Source organism: Saccostrea cucullata, unplaced genomic scaffold (genome assembly GCF_032062105.1).
Source record: "Saccostrea cucullata isolate Sc308-1 unplaced genomic scaffold, CSIRO_AGI_Scuc_v1 ctg227, whole genome shotgun sequence".
NCBI lineage: Eukaryota > Metazoa > Mollusca > Bivalvia > Ostreida > Ostreidae > Saccostrea > Saccostrea cuccullata.
In genome coordinates, this window is record NW_026925050.1 from 98139 (window position 1) to 116586 (window position 18448).

Sequence of the window (18448 nt, forward strand, 5' to 3'; positions counted from 1 at the left end):
ATTGCTTGTGGTCAGTCTCTATAAATCCAGTAGTCAGAAGTATAAGGAATTTGAAGCCCAGGTGAAAAGTGAATCCCAGAAGGTTTACAACTACACTTACAAAGAACGAGAAGATGTGAGTCTTGATCGAAGCATTAAATCCTCGTTCTAATTCTAAATTCTCCAAAATGAAAAAAAAAATCTATGACATGATTATATATACTCTTCAAAATAAGAAACGCAAAGTAAAATTGTAGTTACATATTGAATATAAAAATTTTTAAGTAAAATGATGTATTGATAATACAGAAATGTGCTTATCAAAAGGGATACTATCTCTATCTCATAATTACTCAAGAATTTGAAAATCATAGAAAGTTCAAGATCATTAAAGATCAATATTGGGTTTGTCCCCCACTCCCCCAGACACATATGGTAGCCAAAACATCATTTAATGGAAGCAAATGACGTGTGTTGTAAAACTATTTAAGAATACTTTACCATTCCAAATGTAGGGCTATGATCAACTGTTGCAGAGTCTGTTGATTTGAATGTCTTTGACTTATCATGACAATGCATTTTGTACAACGCTGCTCAACTACTGTTGCTTAGCAAGAATGTAATTGTTAAAAGAGGCACACGTAGGTATGTATTGTCAGATTGAAATACGACACCAGGATGCTGTAAAATTGAAATTGTATGTGCGGGTAGATCATCGTTAGAGTACCTTGTTCCAAAATTCTTCGAATATGAATCAGTCTTACTTTATTGTAATACTGTTTTCCCTATCAGTGTACTACCACCACCAAATCTTTCAACGTCCTGGAGGCAGTATTCCGTCTAACGTCCATAACCAAGCCTTAGCACTCTTAAACTTATAACAGGCTTTCTGATAAACATTCTGGACTAGTATTAAATATTATTTATAAGTTAGATATGGTGCTGTGCGTAACATTAAAACCTGAAATTGAAGACTGTGCTACACCTGTTCCAGTCGCCCATTTTCCTTTTTAGGCTATGCAACATTCAGTTGCAATATTCTAAAAAAGCGTAAATTTTCAGAAAAATCAGATTCAAAATATCGAGAACCCCTGCTTTTGACAGCTCTTTCAATATGTGCCTGAAGGAATTGCATCAGAAACCAACAAACGAAAATTGAGAACAAAATTTTTCGGGCATTTTGCAAAATCAGGTCTTTTTGCCTGTGAGATTTGTAGAATGGCTGAAAAGGTGACAATTGCATTAAAAGAATACGCATTTTACTCGAATACATCATATTCATAATTGCTCGTCGGAAACTAACGATTGTGGATTTTCTGAGTTATCCCTAGCGATGAAATTACGTCCGCGGGAACAAGTAAAATTTTTCTTACCTAAAACATTTAACTCCCACAATTTAAAATGATTCCACGACATGTTTAAACTATAAAATCTCTGTGGTGATAGAGCTGCTCCAAGAAATGGAACTTATTTCAATGTCATTTCTCTGCAGATTAATCCTCATGTGGTGGCGTTTTATAACTCCTTTCTCCTGTATGGGGAAGCTCTAAAGGAGACAGTTGAAGACGGAGACGATTACAAAGACAGCACTCAAATAAATAAACGAATCTTGAATAGAACATTTGAAGGTAAGATGACTTAAACAAAAAAAGAAACAAACAAATAACGACAGGAACACTGATGGTCAACATCATCTCTGAAATTTAGTTTTCTATTTAATATTTTTGATCTAAAAAAATCTCAACATTCGCAAAGATTAAGCAAGCATTTATCACCAAGTCGATGTTTTTTCTCTTTATTATATCATGCATCTGATGTAAAGAATCCCAAATATTGAACAGGTATCAATGGCCAACTGCTAATCGACTTCAAAGGAGACCTAAATGTCTACATGACCCTACTTGACCTAGATCCAGATACCGGAGACTTTGTCGTGAGTTTTCTTAAAATTTATTTAAAAAAAAAATATATATATATATATATATATATATATATATATATATATATATATATATATATATATATATATATATATATATATATATATATATATATATATATATATATATATATATATACAAAACATTTTTCGTGTGAAACAAACTTCAATGTTTACTGTTTACGAGGATGTGATTTCATAGGTTACACGTTCATACAGTGGATTCAATAAATCAATATGCTTTCATAATAAACGTACTAAGTAAACTTTTTCTTGTGAAGTTGTGAAGCCACTTTCTTAATTTGAGATTACTTCATCATAGGATAAAAAATTGAGACAACTTTCACTGAATTAAATTTTGACCTATGTTGGGAGCGGCTGTAAGCCAAAAATCTCTTGTCTCAGTACGACTATATTGTCGTTGGATTTATTTTTATCGTAGGAAGTCGGCAGGGGTGCCGCTACGTCTTTTTATTTCACTAACACCAATGTCATCCGGTGGCCAAATAACCGAGGCCCGCCACCCAACAGTCCCCCGTGCGGCTTCCTTGGCGACGCACCAGAATGCAGCAATGCTGAGGGTAATATTTATATTGAATTTAAAGAGAAATTTTTTAAAAACATTTTTCAAAATTTTAAATGACAAGAAAAGACCTGTCAGGATATTCAATTTCGGTTCAATACTTGATGGATGGTCCCGAAAATGTTACAAATACATGTGTATAGTACATAAGCTTTTAAGAGAGTGTGCCTAATGATATGTAATTAAATAACTAATTTTGAGGAGTAAATTACTAAGTAGATGATACGTAGATTTAGTTGTACAAGATCCCCTAATTTTTTATCTGTAGGAAATACGTTTGTTCTGAAAAAAAATAAAAATTCTATAAATTTATGTCCAAAAATCACTTTTTTCATGTAGAGAGCGTTCTGGTGAAGGTTCTATCCGTGGTGTTTTCTGTTGTCATCATGCTCTTCTGTGTGGGCATGCTCGTGGTATACAGGTAAATTACCAGCTGCACGTAGTATACAGGTAAATTATCTACTGTACGTAGTATACAGGTGAATAAATTACTGTACGTAGTATACACTTAAATTATCTACTGTACGTAGTATACAGTTAAATTATATACTATTCGATGTATACAGGTAAATCGTCTACTGTTTGTAAAATACAGGTAATTTATCTACTGTACGTAGTATATAGGTAAATTATTTACTATACATAGTATACAGGTAAATTATCATCTACTGTACGTAGTATACAGGTAAATTATCTACTTTTGTACAGGTAAAGTTATACAGGTATTTCTTTTTCAAGGTTTACACCAATATCCCTTACTGTACGTAGTATACAGGTAAATTATCTACTGTACGTACTATACAGTTAAATTATATACTATTCCATGTGTACAGGTAAATAGTCAACTGTTTGTAAAATACAGGTAAATTATCTACTATTCGTAGTATACATGTATACAGATGTAAATTATTTTCATCTTTTTCTTATCTTTTCTAACAACACGTCTCATCGAGTTTTTTTTACAGAAAAATGAAGAGAGATTCTGAGCTGTTCAGTAATTGGTGGAAGATTCCTTGGGAGGATATCACACGGTCGTCAAATGTCAACACAAGATTCTCAAGCCTGTGTCTCTCAGAAGCCAAGGTTAAATACTTGATACTATGTTCATTAGACATTTATGAAATACATGTAAAATATTAATAGGAATCTGAAGTGAGTGTTTATTCTTTTTTTTTTTGACAAGGATGTACTTGAAACTTTTTAATGCCAAGAAAATGGAGCTGAATAATTAAATTAGTATTCATATTCACTTTTCTTTAATTTTGAATTTGACATCAGAAGCATCCAGGCATTGGCAAATTGAAAATACTTTTCTTCAACGATTTAATTTCGTTGATATAAATGATGTTTCAATTTGGTTATTATGATACAGTTAAAAGGATTATCAGATGGTATGAGCATATTGGACAAAGAAGAACTACGCATTGCATACTATAAGGTATGGTTTATCAGCAAGTTTTTACAAAAATAATAGTGTCCTCCGAAATTGTTTAACATACCAATCATTTATAGCTAATAATTTGAGAAAATTTATTGTAAAACTGTACTTCCTCTTACTGCAGTACTTTGTGGTTTCCTTTATGCCATTTTACAGAACATTCTGATTCCAAGCTTGATTAACAGGAATAAGCTCAATATCAACATAAATAATTCGTTATGCAATTTATATGATGCCTATAATATGTTCACATAAAATCACTCTAGTTGTTGTTTTTTCTTTCAGGGAACCAAAGTTTCATTATCAAAATCAAAACGAAAACAATTCACAACGAATCGGAGACTTTTTATGGAATTATTACAGGTAATTATAGAATATCCAGTTAATTTTCTCTTACATGTGCATTTGTAGTTACAGTTTGCTTTGTTTTGATGATATACAATACTAATAATTTCTTTGTACCTTTTTCAGTTACGAGACGTTAATTGTCATAATCTGGCGAAATTCTTTGGACTAACTGAAAGTGAATCAGGAGTATTTATAGTAACAGAATTCTGCTCACGCGGTGAACTAAGAGTAAGACCATTCATTATAGAAAGATATTGAAAGAAAACCGCACCACTAATGATTTAGAAAAATAATTAAGGGTCTATATCTAGATAGACTTTTTATACCTTTACTGCATTTTGTAATATGAATTTGTTTGAATTTATTAAATTTATCTTCGCATTTAATCCATTTTATGATGAAAAAAAAAATTGTCGGAATATTGAAACGTAAAAGCAATTATTGGTTATGAACAGAAGCTATGTCAACACTGTAAATGACTTGATTTTATGTAGAGATCTTTTCTTTTTATTTTAATGTTACTCATTATTTAACATCATATGTTTCCTACCCCTCTTCTTAAGAAAAACACCACTTTTTATTGCTTCTTTTATTTATGCCAACAGACATTGTAGTTAACTACAAAGCTGATGATTATAATTCATGACAAATGCAGAGTTTCTATAGTTGATAATTACACTTAAAATTAGATGTCAACATTCAAACTTTATGGAGGTTTTTGAAAAATAAAAATTTATAATTCACAGGATATCCTGAGCAACGAATCTTTCAAATTGAACGTAGAGTTCTGTATTTCATTGATATGTGACATTATCCAGGTAAAGTTTTATTCTATAGGTTTAGTATTTATTGTGATTAATAGGAAATATATATTGAAATGGAAATTAATTATAAAAATGAATAAAATAAAATTGATTTTTGTGCAAAATTACAGAAAAATTAGCCTTAAAGTCAATTTAATTTTAAAATAATGTTTCGCTGAAAATATAAATCGCAGCAAAATATACTTTTTTGCTTTGTATTTGTAAAGAATATTTCCTCAGAGTATGTAGCAAATATAAAGCGTCATGGATTTTTTTCTCACTGTCGAAATATAAATAGAAATACATAGGAACTTAACCTGATACAAGCATTTTTTTTTCTGTAGGCAATGGAGTATATTCACTCCTCCAGTATAAAGTTCCATGGTCATCTTAATAGCCAGAATTGCGTCATCGACAGTAGATTTGTCCTGAAGGTCACAGATTATGGCATTCGGTCCATCAGAGACTTCGAAATTGACGAGTCTCGTGAAGGTGAAACTGCGTTAAATATAAGAAAACTTCTTTTACCATTAAAGGTCAATTACTCTTTTGAACTCAAAAGTACAGTCCCTTTCTTAGGCAATAAAATGAAACAAAATATAAGAAAACAGAGAATTCGTATTAAAGATGTATCCAGAATAGAAAAAAAAATAGCTTTGAAATAATGAGATATATGTATCGAATTTGTTATTTTCTTTCAAGACAAATTGTAATAAATTGAAGATTTCAATTCTTTAAGATTTTAATTTTAGAATGTTTATGGATGGCTCCCGAGATGCTCCGAAAGTTTTCATTGAAGAGGGAAATTTGGGAAATGCAGAGTGCTGACATATACAGTTTCGGTATCATTCTGTATGAAATTCTGTCTCGGAAAGAACCATTTGAGGATGATAAAGACTTTCTGACTTTGGAAGGTGCGCGGTTTATACTCAGTACATAAAAAAATAAAATTGGACATTTATATTGCTTACAAAATATATCTCATATCTTTGAAAATCAAACGAAAACAGTAAAATCTTTATTTTCAGATACTGTAAAATCACTAATTTGCTAGAGATAAAAATTTCTATGGTCTAAAAAAATATACTGGTTCAAAGGGGATTTGAACTCGTGGTTCAAGGAGAAGCCCTATACTCTAATACGAAATTTGTTTATTTCCTTGAGGTTATGAATTCTTGACTCTCTTCATAGCATATTTTCGTTATGTGTTTAAAAAAGTATATAGTTGCAAAATCAGTAATATCTTTCTTTTCCTTAATTAAAAATCTATATTTGCAGTAATTAAGCCATTGAAAAAGGTTTGAGTACACTTGATATAAAAGACATTTTTACAAATTATACAGGTGTTACTAACAGAAATATCCTTCCACGATTCCTTTAATTCATTCAGTAATCGGAAATTAAAATGCATCGTTCATTTTCAAGAAATACTAGAAAAGCTAAAAGACTTTGACGAAACCCCGTTCCGGCCGAGACTAGACATTGTAGAAATAGACAAGGATATGGAGATGTTAATGAAGAGATGCTGGGACGAAGATCCCAAAGCAAGGCCCACCTTCTCCGCCATTAGAAAGGATTCCAGGAGACTACAATGGTAAGTTTTTGTTTGGTTGCATGTTCATCTTTATTGATTATTGCTAAATCAAGCTAAATAATTCATTTACCTTGCTGAAAGTCTTTTTATATATTTTATACTATAATATATAACTTATATCAAATCTAACTAACTTGACAATTTAATTTCCATCAAATATCGTTCACACAAAACATATAATTACATGAAATTTATATATCAAATTGTTTCCACTGTTTTAAACCGTGTATTCCTCTCCTTTTCTGATTGTAAAGGAATAAATCTGGTGACAAGTTACTGGACACACTTTTATCCCGGATGGAGGAGTACGCTGATAACTTGGAGGGTTTGGTAGAGGAGAGAACCCAGAATCTGATAGAAGAGAAAATTCGGTCTGAGGAACTCTTATACCAAGTTTTACCGAGGTATAACTTGGTATATCAGCAAGATGAATCTACAGGGTTTATAATGTAATGACTTTTATGATGTATTTGAAAGCAACTGACAGTGTTTGTATACTATTTTTACATTACAATAAGATATGTCTTTTCTAATCAATCACATTTTCTTTACCAAATATGTTATAACTGGTAACAATTGTATATCAACGAATTAGAAATAGTTTTGCCTTTTCTGAAAACGAACATATTTCTTTTGGATATAATCTTTTTGTTTAGGAATTTTCCTTTTCCATTTCAGGAGTGTTGCCATTGAACTTAAGAGTGGTCGAGTTGTAGACCCAGAAGCCTTTGCATGTGTGACCATATATTTTAGTGATATCGTTGGCTTTACCCAACTTTCCTCTGAGAGCACACCGATGCAGGTCATTTGTACATAGTATCACACTTTAACTTTCAGTTCTTTTTTTATCATAAGCATCATTTAAAACTTAACACCATATAACTTTGTTAACTAATGAAAAAGCTTTTGAATAAAGTGAATTTTTAATGATTTTTTTAAAATAGCGATTCTATCAAAATTTATATTTAAAAAAATGTTTAAGAAATGCAGTAGATAAACACCAAAATATATATTTGTAGGTGGTGGATCTTTTGAATGACCTGTATACCTGTTTTGACAGAATTATAGACAATTATGATGTTTACAAGGTAAGAATAAACGCTCTTAACAGAGTGCATTGTCTTTTTTAAAGCTTTATTTGTCTATTCCTAATGACCATGCAATTCCCTTCCTATAAATTATGTAGATATTTGTTTTGTTTTTTAAAGGACTTTCGTTATCTTTTCTGAACATCTAATACTGGTCTCCCCTGCGGATTCCCTTCTTTCTCATTGATAAGCTGATTTTTGTACAGCGAAACCTGTCTAACCCATATGCACTTAGAGACAAATTTTGTGTTAGAATGGGCAGTGTGTCGGATTGCACAGTATCGGGTTTGACAGTTTTCACTGTACAATTGATATTTTAGGTGGAGACTATTGGTGACGCCTATATGGTTGTTTCCGGTCTGCCCCAGAGGAATGGTGATCAACATTCAATAGAAATAGCCAGAATGGCAATATCAGTCTTAGAGAACGTTAAGGTGTTCAAAATCAGACACCGGCCAGACATGCCATTGCGCGCTCGGATTGGAATACATTCAGGTATAATAAGTTGAAATAAAGGTTTTTCTACAAGTCTGTATCAATGAATTTATTTAAATTAATATGTATTTGAATTGTTTTTTTCTTATCAAGTTTGCATTTTTATTTTGACCTTTCCCGAGCTTTTTTTTGACTGGAATGTTTCCTCTGACTTGCAAATACCCTTCATTTAAAATACCCCTTGTTCTTTGAATGAACTTCATTGATTTTACAATTAAACGTTTAAAGCGTATTTAAAAAAATTGGTACTTTTATTATCATTATCATGTGTTTGTTGAGAATTTTGAAGAATTGTATATGATTATAATAGCATCTGTTGGGATCTTTCTGGTGTAACGTCGCCGCTTGTCGTAAAGACCCGAATAGTTGCGATTGTTACGATCGCAGTAGATCTCCCTAGTCTCATTCAAATAGACACTTGTCTGTCTCCGTAAGTCCCATCGGGGATTTACGGAGACAGCCGAGCGTCTGGTTGAACGTGACTTTTCTTTCTCTCGGACAGGACCGGTGTGTGCTGGGGTGGTGGGACGTAAAATGCCTCGGTACTGTCTGTTTGGGGACACCGTCAATACGGCGTCAAGAATGGAGTCCAACGGAGACGGTAGTATTCACCTTAACATATAATTATCATTATTTTTTTTAATTTACAGTTTTACTTTCCAATGTAGGATTTTCTGTCATAAAAGACCCATACATTACAATGTATAATTTTCTGTCATAGAGGACCCATTTCTTATAATACAATATTTTCTGTCGAAAAAATTAATGATTCAAAATCTTAAAAGTCAAAAACAGTTTGATTTTTTTTTAGTCTAAAAATGCAAAATGTAGACATTTATATAGTTATTAACCCTATCAATTAGTTTCTGTAATGTTTTCTGGATAAAACGTAAAATTGAGAAGGGGTTTAGCTAAAAAAAAATTCAATCAACTAAATAGCAAGTAATGGAGTTATTCATTATTTTTTATTTGAAATTAATCAATAAAACTAAATATCAAGTCCTAAAACACTTACTTTATTGTGATACAATATTCAAACATTTCATTTTGGAGTTTATTTTATTTTATACAGCAATGAAAATACATGTCAGCGAAAGCACAAGGAATTTACTCTGTAGAAGTCCTGAATTCTTTCTTGAGGACAGAGGAGAACTACAGATCAAGGCAAGTTAAAAAAAAAACAAGTCAATAGAAATTTTATTAAAAGTTATTATCAAGATGCTAAAAAATTGTTTCTAGATGCAACCCCCCCCCCAAAAAAAAACAAGTTTAAAAAAAAAATCCTACATGCATTTATACATACATGTAGTGAACAAATTTTTTTCTGCATGTATAAAATTTATTAAATTCTTATAAATTTATGCTTTTTAAAAAAATTTTTAATATTTTTTTATAGTGCTTGTTATTATATTTCAGGGTAAAGGTATCATGAAAACTTACTGGTTGATACCACCTTCGTCACAACCAGAGATGGTTTGAAAGCTACAGCAATTAATGGAATCGTTTTTTGTGGAACATCTCAAGATAAAATATTGGGAGAAGAAAATGAAATTTTTAACTTTTTATGTAATCAATTATGTTATCGATTTTTTTCAATTGATATTTACATTTCTGTGACATAAGCAAATGTGGCTGTTGATTTTACTTCTTGTACTTATTTATATGTAATTATTGATAACTATTTTAAATTAATTTCACTAATATCTAAATATATATATATATATATATATATATATATATATATATATATATATATATATATATATATATATATATATATATATATATATATATATATATATATATATATATATATATATACTGGTGTTTAACCATTAAAAATTATAATATTATTTGTAAAAATGATTTTTTTTCTTGATATTTTAAAAATGCTTTAAATCTTACATATTTTCAGCTTCCTGATAATTGAAGATTGTTTAATGAGTGAGAAATTGATTAAAACAAATAATAATCTTTTTTAAAATATTCATTTTAAATGAAAAACAAATCTGAGATATGCTTTTGAATGAAAGGTTTTACGGATTGACAATGCTTCGATTTTTGAAGATATTAAACTAGGGGGTTTGAACAATGCAAGCATCTACTATTAAACATTTTTAAATAAATATTATGACCTTGTTATGATCTAATTGCTATGAAGAAACGACGCATTCTTAAATGGATGAATAATGCAGATATTAACAGGTTAATCAATTTTGCATGATTTGAAGATCAAAGGCCAGAAACTATTTTTTATTCGTTATGGTTGAATATACCTTTAATCTTTTTAATGTGCTCTTCTTTGAGTCATTAAGACATTAAACATGGTTATAAAAAATAAATGACTCAGATAAAATGTATCTGATAACATTTTTATAACAAGGGAAATTCCTCATAAAAAGATGACTGGGAAGCATAAAACAGTGTCTTGATAGATTTTTTGAAAAATAACGAACACATCACGAAAACAAAACTCTGACAGTAAAATTAAAAAGATGATGAAGCAAATTTAAATCAGATATAGGATATAAATAACTTTGAAGAATATGATGAACGAGTTTCAAAAATTTACAGTCTAGATTCATTGATTTATAATATTAATGTAGATTTATTATTCACAGGAAAATTAAAAAAAAATATTTTTACAAATTAAGCTGGTATTTATTTAAGTCTTCATATTTACAAGCTTAAAACAAATCCTATATGCATTTATACATACAAGAAATGGACAAAATTTTTTTCCGCATGTATAAAATTTATTAAATTCTCTTAAATTTATGTTTTTAAAAACCTTTTTATAGTGCTTGTTATTATATTTCAGGGTAATATACATTAAATATAATTAAATGAAGATATTTTGATGTAAGACATTGTGATAAGAATTTAACACAAATATCTATCGCTAATACCAACTGTGTGACAAATCTATGCTAAGGGGTTTTTAACTTTATATCAGTGAAAAAATTCTCGAGAGGGATTTTAAACATCATACAAATAAACAATATAACAAACTGAATGAAGTTCATTTTTTTTTTTGCTTTCTTAGTAAAGACAAGTAGCACATGGTGGATGTGAGCAGTCGGAAGGAGAAACTTACTCCTCTATGACACCTGTCTCTAACTCTGATATTTTAGAGGTACTTTTTGCTCTGCTCCCGATGTGTATTGTTTTTTTTTTCCTTTGAGCCTTTATACTGTTCGTTTTCTTCATATTTAATCTTGACATTAAGCAAACGCTTTCGATAGCTAAAAAAAACATGATGTTACATTCTAGCAACAAGAAAACACAAAATTATGGTAGTTGCTCTGATAGTTGCTCATGCAGTCATGTAAAAGTAGAAAATAAGGAACAAAAATCAGGGGTTTTTTTGAAACTCAGAAACGAATACAAATTGCACAAAAGACAAACACATCCCTGTAAACCCCGAGTGGAGGGATAAGTGCCTAGGTGAAGTAAACACCTCCTGTCAACTGGACACAAATCTTCCGGCATTGATCATGACGAGATTTTCAGCTTGTATTCCGTATTCAAAATGGTAAAAAAAAAAAACTTTATCATAATACGAGGGTCATTCAAAAAACACGTAGACAATGTTCCTCATCGTCATATTATTAAAACAAGATTATAGATCAACACATTTTCGTAAATAAAAACATTTATTTTGTCGAAGTGTGAAGTTTCATTCCATTTGATTAAATTGAACTCATGCTAGCCAATTTTTAAAGCAACATTTTTGTTACTACGGAGCACGGTTAACCAACATTGTAACGTCAAGAACAACGTCGACAAAGATTCTCAAATATTGTTCATTGTAAGATAAAGATATAATGCATTTTTGCTCCATTTTAAACTTTGACAGAAATGATTGCATATACATTGTGTCGTATAAAATCTTTACATTGATTCGGAACAAAGTATATTTACCAGTTTAACAAAAACATTAAACTGTCTGCATTTAAAAGAAACAAAATTGTCTGTAACTGAAGAAAAATTCAGGTTTGGGGAAATTTGTTTTCTGTGCAGAATATTAAGATATTTCAGTTAATGAAGATGTTTTTACATATATATTTAATATAAAATGCAATGAAATCGGGTTCCTGTGTGGAGCAGTGTTTACTGTAGTGAGTTTACTCAAAGAGTTGCAGATGAAGGAGTTATCCTTCTGTGAAGAGTTCGGATACCGGGCCTACGGATGGGAACATATAAGCCGAAATTCCAAGTAGAGGTATGCTCACACACGAAATACATCCCTAGCAAATCAAGGCCGTAATTACAGAGATCCACTGGAAAGTGATTGCATCTCATTGTGAGTGAAAATTCTTAAAAAGACGTTAAACAAACAAACAAATTAATCCAGTAACAACGGAATTTCTTTCCACGATTCAGTAAGCAATCAAAGTATGACAGAAACCAAAAGACCAATACAACTTGGGAAAAATGTCCTACAATTTACTGATTAATTATTTGCAACGACGGACAGAAAATTAGAATTTGATATTCACAGATTTTCAAAGGATTTTTAAAGTAATCAAAAAGCATAAAATTGATATAAGGATTCTACTTTAAACTTTTACAATGACCTCATATCTTGTATGCAAAATATTTATACATGCAAGATTCATATAACTGAAGAACTGCAGTCACTGTTGCTTTTGTTTGCAATCAGAAAAGTAGTAATGGCCATACTGTAAGATAAGGTAGTTCTACTATTGTTACAAGTTCTCTCTTAAAAAAATACAGTGAAAACTGTGTCATCCAACACCCGTCCAGTCCTTTTCCTGTGAATTCCGACCTTTATTTTCATTCTCATTTTACCGTTTTCTATGCTCTTTACAAAGTGCAATACCCTTACCTGTTTATTCCGACACAAAATTCGTCTCCCAGTGCATATCGGATTAAACAGGTTTCACTGTAACAACATTAAATTAATAAATACAAAACACTATATTCATCTTTTAATATTACTTTTACAAAAATGAAAATGCATATAAATAACAGACAACGTCTCTTTTTCCCAAAAGTTTAATTACTTTGCATAAAAAATGCATAAGATGAAGAAAATTTTGCTAAGTTACAAGATATATTATTGTACTCTGAGACAAATAGATTACTTTTATGGTAACTACTGACAACAACAAAAAGAAATGCACTCTAAAAATGAAATAACTTGTAAATTAGAACAATAATAATGGTCGTCATAATGTTAACATTTGTTTTACATTACCTTAACAACGAAAGTAAAACTGTATCACCACCAAGTGACAAAAATTACAAGACACCAATTGATCCCTTGCTTAAAAAGGCAAGTATTAATAGCAGATAACAAAGATAACTTTCAATTAAGATACATTTCCTTTTGTCATGAAAGAATTTTAAAACTCAATATGACTTACAAATCAATTACTAAATGTTTAGGATGAGGATTACTAAACATATCCAATAAATAAAACGAATCACGATCCATTCAAAAGAAACTGACCCCTGATTGTCTAGGAGGAGAAAGTATTCCCGGTTAACCGGCCACATCTGCTGCAATTTATTTTAAACATTTGCTATATAATGTAAACTATATATATACTGTATGTTTTTAGATTTTGAATCTGTACATTCTTATTTACCTACAGGTTTTGCAATTTTTCCCCCCATCATATCACAAAAAACGTGTATGACAGTGTGCCCTTTTTCTTCATTCAGATTTTTTTTTGGGGGGGGGGAGGGGGGAGAGAGAGAATATCAATTTACATACACAATTCAGATCAGACAACAGCATACAAAACACATGAACTGCAATTCTTCTGTATAAATATTATCTATTTTTAAATAAGTTATTCCTTGTGAATCTGAGCTAAACAGCAGGCTTTAAGCAAAGTACGATCAGAAAATATTAAATTAGTATGGCCCGACAACAAAAGATTTTCTCTGAACAATATGACGTGTGACTCCTTTATAATATTTGATTGTAAAGGGTTTTTTGCAGACCTGAAAGCCGTTTTTTGGTCCTTAAGTAATGAGAAAATTAGAGATATGCAGAACTGAGAAATGATATCCTTAAGGAGTACTGGAAAATCACATATTTTATCGAGTCAATGGACAATTATGGAAATTTTAAATTTACGTCATTTTCGTGATTTCTTATCAAACATGTAACGTCATGGCTTATGAAAATATTCAGTGCTATAAAGTCTGTAGATATCCCCCTGGCCTGTTTTAGAACATAATTATATACTTAGTATACAGTATAACTCCATCAAATATTCGTCATTACCGCATTTTCCTTGTTTCAGAAAAAAACCTCTTGGATTGTGGGGATTTGATTTCGTGGGTGAAGAATTGTTGAGTAGTTATGTATGTAACATTTTACATTTCGTGGTGGACATATATTATTTGTGGGTCTCTTCACACTAAGAAAACAACGAAAATTTAACCCCAACGGAAATTTGTGTGATTCCACAGTACTTTCAAAGGGTTCTTTTTGGTAAATTTGTTCAGAAAATAAATAAATTACATTCATAAGTCTTTGGAATGATATTCAATATGATTTTCTATGATCTACGCCTGTTATAATTTAAGGTAATGCACTGATTACAAGTAAGGGACAAAATAAACCCCCAAAAAAATATTATATAAACTTAATTAAATTGTTGTGATAATAAACTTCGAAATACCACTTGAAGTCTTTAAAATAGGTAAAATTCTAATATCACCGAGTTATATGATTTTTTTTCTATTTTCAACTTTTTTCACAACCTTGTTCTTAAGGCAATTAAAATCATTACAGTGTATGTCATTATTATGTAGCGATATATGTACATGTAGATACATGATGTATAATGTATTTCCAGGTTACCAATGTCTATTATCTGAGATACTTGCAAAACAAATAAGAACTTAAACTTGTAAAATTAATTCAATGATTAAATCTCTATATCTTATACAGATAAGAAAAATTTAACTGCCTTGCAATCATTTACACCTAAATTGTAAATTGTACATGTACGAAATGAAAAGTCATTAACTTACAAATATATTGGAGGTGAATGCAAGAATATTTTGCACACCAAAGGTAAACTGTGCTAATAAGGCTAAGATTATAAAAGACTGATAACTATAAAAAATGTTCTTGCTCAAAGAATGAACTTTAAAAAGTGATACAAAAACAGAGTTCAAAAATCATTTTGAAAACACAATAACACCTGATTAAAAAAAGGAAATTTTTCAAAATAAAAGTACATAACAATCTACTTTAATGTCGAATTTTTCTCTATATATCGGTAATGGTTACTTCAAAATAATACATATACGTCATATACTGTAGATTCCTTATTTTTCGCGAGAACTTATTATCGCGAGATGGCTCTCTAACGTCAAATTGCAAGAATAATAATTCGAGAATGGATGCTTTATCAATAGAATTTACATGGATTTCAGCACCATAAAAATAAAAGTGAGTAATTTTATTTCATGAGTGTTGCCTCTAACGAAATTATGCGATAATTAATTCCTCGAGTATAATTAGGAATCTACAGTAAATAAAAGATTGTTTGTTTTTTTCTTTAATTAAAAGAAGACTTTTCTGACTTATTTCATTGATTTTCAAAGATTCACTGAGGGACGTCTTTGCTATATGCAGGGGGATTAACTCCTCTTTCAGTCATATTGGCTGGCATGCCTGTGAAAAGAAAACAGAAACAAAATACATATATAAATCTTTATCTCCACTTAAATTCATCAATCTGAAAGAGAAAGGCAAATCTATGGTTTCCTAATTTTTATAACATCATGTAAAAACCTTTTTAAGGTGGAATGCCACACCAACTTTTTATTTTATAGATCTTTGAGTCATCCTTTTTAAACAATGGTTTCAGCATTGAAAGGTCGATATTAGCTCTTAATTATTTTATATGAATTTTTTTGTATTTTTTCAAAGAAAATGAAAAAAAATTATTTATATCCAAATAAGTTGTTTTCGAGTTAAAAGTTTGCTGTAAATGAATGCATCATATGAATATCTAATAAAATATGTAAAGAAAGGCTGGTTAAACTTTTTAATTTTTTTTTTATAAAACATTATTTATGAAAATAAAAAACATTATTTGTAAATATTTTTTAAACCTACGGTTAAAAACACCATAAATCTAGTCACAACTGAGGACAACATGTTTTTCAATCATATTTTCAACTCAAATTTATTTTGCTAACAAATTTATGTTCCTGTAGCATAATTTTGTTTGTCTATTTTATACTAATTACTTCTTTGGCTCCTTGACTATGCTTTCACAAGATCAGCATCTTTGAGTAACCTAAATGCTAGTACTATGACATTACTAATATTTTTGAAAAGATTTTGATTGGATTTTTACAGATAATACATTATCTCACAAACCACTAAAACAGAGTCTCTATCATTGAATTCAAATATCCAGTCGACATCATATACAGGATTTTGAAAGAGGCATTTCAATTAGAGATGCTTACAAACAATAATCCCTGACTTTCTCAGAGTTTTGCTTACCTGATCCATTTCCAGGGTATGGTGGCGGCTTTGTTTCAAAATGGTCTCTTGGTTGCTTAGCAACCTACAAAAATAGAAACTAGACTTTTTCTTTGAAAGAAAGTTTCCATGCCACATGATGAGTGGGAGTCTTCATGAGTCATATACATAAAACTGAGCATTTGAAATTCCAAAAAGAAATTCATCCAACTAAAGGCTCATATACATGAAACTAAGCATTTGAAATTCCAAAGAGAAATTTATCCAACTAATGGCTCATACACATGAAACTGAGCATTTGAAGTTCCAAAAAGAAAATTATTCTAAGGTTCATACAAATAGAAGTGAACACTTGAAATTCCAAAAAGAAATTTATTCTAAAGCTAAATAATTCACATTGCCTAAATTATACAGGTTTCCTTGGCAACTCATTTTATTATATTAGAAATTAAAAGCCAAAGTTTTTCATAATTGCAAAAGGTACTGAGTCAACCTATTGCCTAAGGTGGTACAACATATTGTTATTTCTAACACTCAATCTTGAGGTGTTGTCACGAATGTATCTTTTGTTGCTTTACTGTACAATCACATATTTTTGTGGGGGCAAATTTTCATGGTCTAAGGAAAAAATATGGGCTCCTGAGGATTTGACTTCGTGGATGAAGAAATGTTTGGTGGTTATATATGTAAAAAAAATTACATTTTGTGGAAGACATAAATTCGTTGGTCTCTTCCTACCACAAACCAACAAAAATTAAACCCTTATGAAAATTAATGATTTCACGGTATTTACCTCTGAATATGGTGGGGGCAAGACACTGACAGATGACTGTTCTGTCCTAGAATTACTAATCGTTGCTGGAGGCCTATTTGGCATATTGCCAAAGCCTGGGGTATTCCTGGCATTAGGGCGTCCTCTATGAACAAAGGTTTCTCTTGGCATCATAAGGAGGCGCTGTCTGTGTTTGTAGTATCCACAGCCTCCAAAACAGGACATTAGAATAAACAAAACAACAAACCTAAAAAACAAAGAGGATATCATAATAAACAATATATCAAATCTGGAAAACAAAATAAATAGAACTGCAGCTAATAAAGATAAAGTACAATAAAACACACATGCTTTTTGCCTTATACACTTGTAGCAAAAACACTTGTCATTAAATTAATACTGATAATAAAGTGACTTTCATTCTCCTATAGTATATAGACTTTAATTGTTTTGATCACCCTATGAATATAACAAAATATGCTTATAACATGTAAAGCAAAGCAAAATTTCTGTCCCTGGAAATCATTACAAGTGTGTTTTTACAATATTTTTTTCAGAAAATTGATTTCCCTTTTATCAATGCACTTACCAGAAATACCAGAGATTCCAGAAGGAGATTCTGTAGGTGTAGGACACAGCCTCTTCATCATCCATACAACACCTCCCCTCACAGCACGACTCACAACTGTAGGAAAGAAAGTACTCAAATTATTGATACAACACATACCATCATAGCACCACTTACAGCTGTAGGAAAGAAAGTACTCAAATTACTGACACAACACCCCCCCCCTCACAGCACGACTCACAGCTAAAGGATAAAAAGTACTCAAATTACTGACACAACACATACCATCATAGCACCACTCACAACTGAAGGAAAGAAAGTACTCAAATTACTGACACAACACCTCCCCT

The 18448-nt window shown here is 30.6% G+C and overlaps 2 protein-coding genes across 7 annotated transcripts in view; one reads left to right on the plus strand and one right to left on the minus strand.

Annotated features, from left to right (window-relative positions):
- On the plus strand, positions 1–9513 carry LOC134267932 (atrial natriuretic peptide receptor 1-like). The gene is made up of 19 exons (XM_062750138.1): positions 1–115; positions 1472–1607; positions 1821–1912; positions 2361–2499; positions 2841–2922; positions 3467–3584; positions 3874–3939; positions 4225–4302; positions 4411–4515; positions 5034–5105; positions 5435–5582; positions 5843–6004; positions 6516–6684; positions 6939–7088; positions 7363–7486; positions 7704–7772; positions 8093–8267; positions 8770–8868; positions 9340–9513. Exons 3-19 carry the CDS (start codon positions 1871–1873, stop codon positions 9438–9440), a joined length of 1899 nt encoding a protein of 632 aa, XP_062606122.1. The 5' UTR covers positions 1–115; positions 1472–1607; positions 1821–1870; the 3' UTR covers positions 9441–9513.
- LOC134267933 (WW domain binding protein VOPP1-like) overlaps positions 5383–18448 on the minus strand; it is a 23540-nt gene continuing 10474 nt past the window's right edge. For 2 of the 6 annotated variants that reach the window (XM_062750142.1, XM_062750143.1), the window contains exons 4-7: positions 18120–18191; positions 17552–17777; positions 16780–16843; positions 13242–15936 (exon numbers count right to left, since the gene is read on the minus strand). In XM_062750142.1, the coding sequence (XP_062606126.1) occupies positions 15869–15936; positions 16780–16843; positions 17552–17777; positions 18120–18191 (430 nt within the window). In that variant the 3' untranslated portion in view covers positions 13242–15868. Of the gene's footprint in view, positions 5589–6897; positions 7036–13119; positions 13177–13241; positions 15937–16779; positions 16844–17551; positions 17778–18119; positions 18216–18448 lie in introns of those variants that run through there. The other 4 variants (XM_062750140.1, XM_062750141.1, XR_009992256.1 and 1 more) reach the window with 3 other exon arrangements.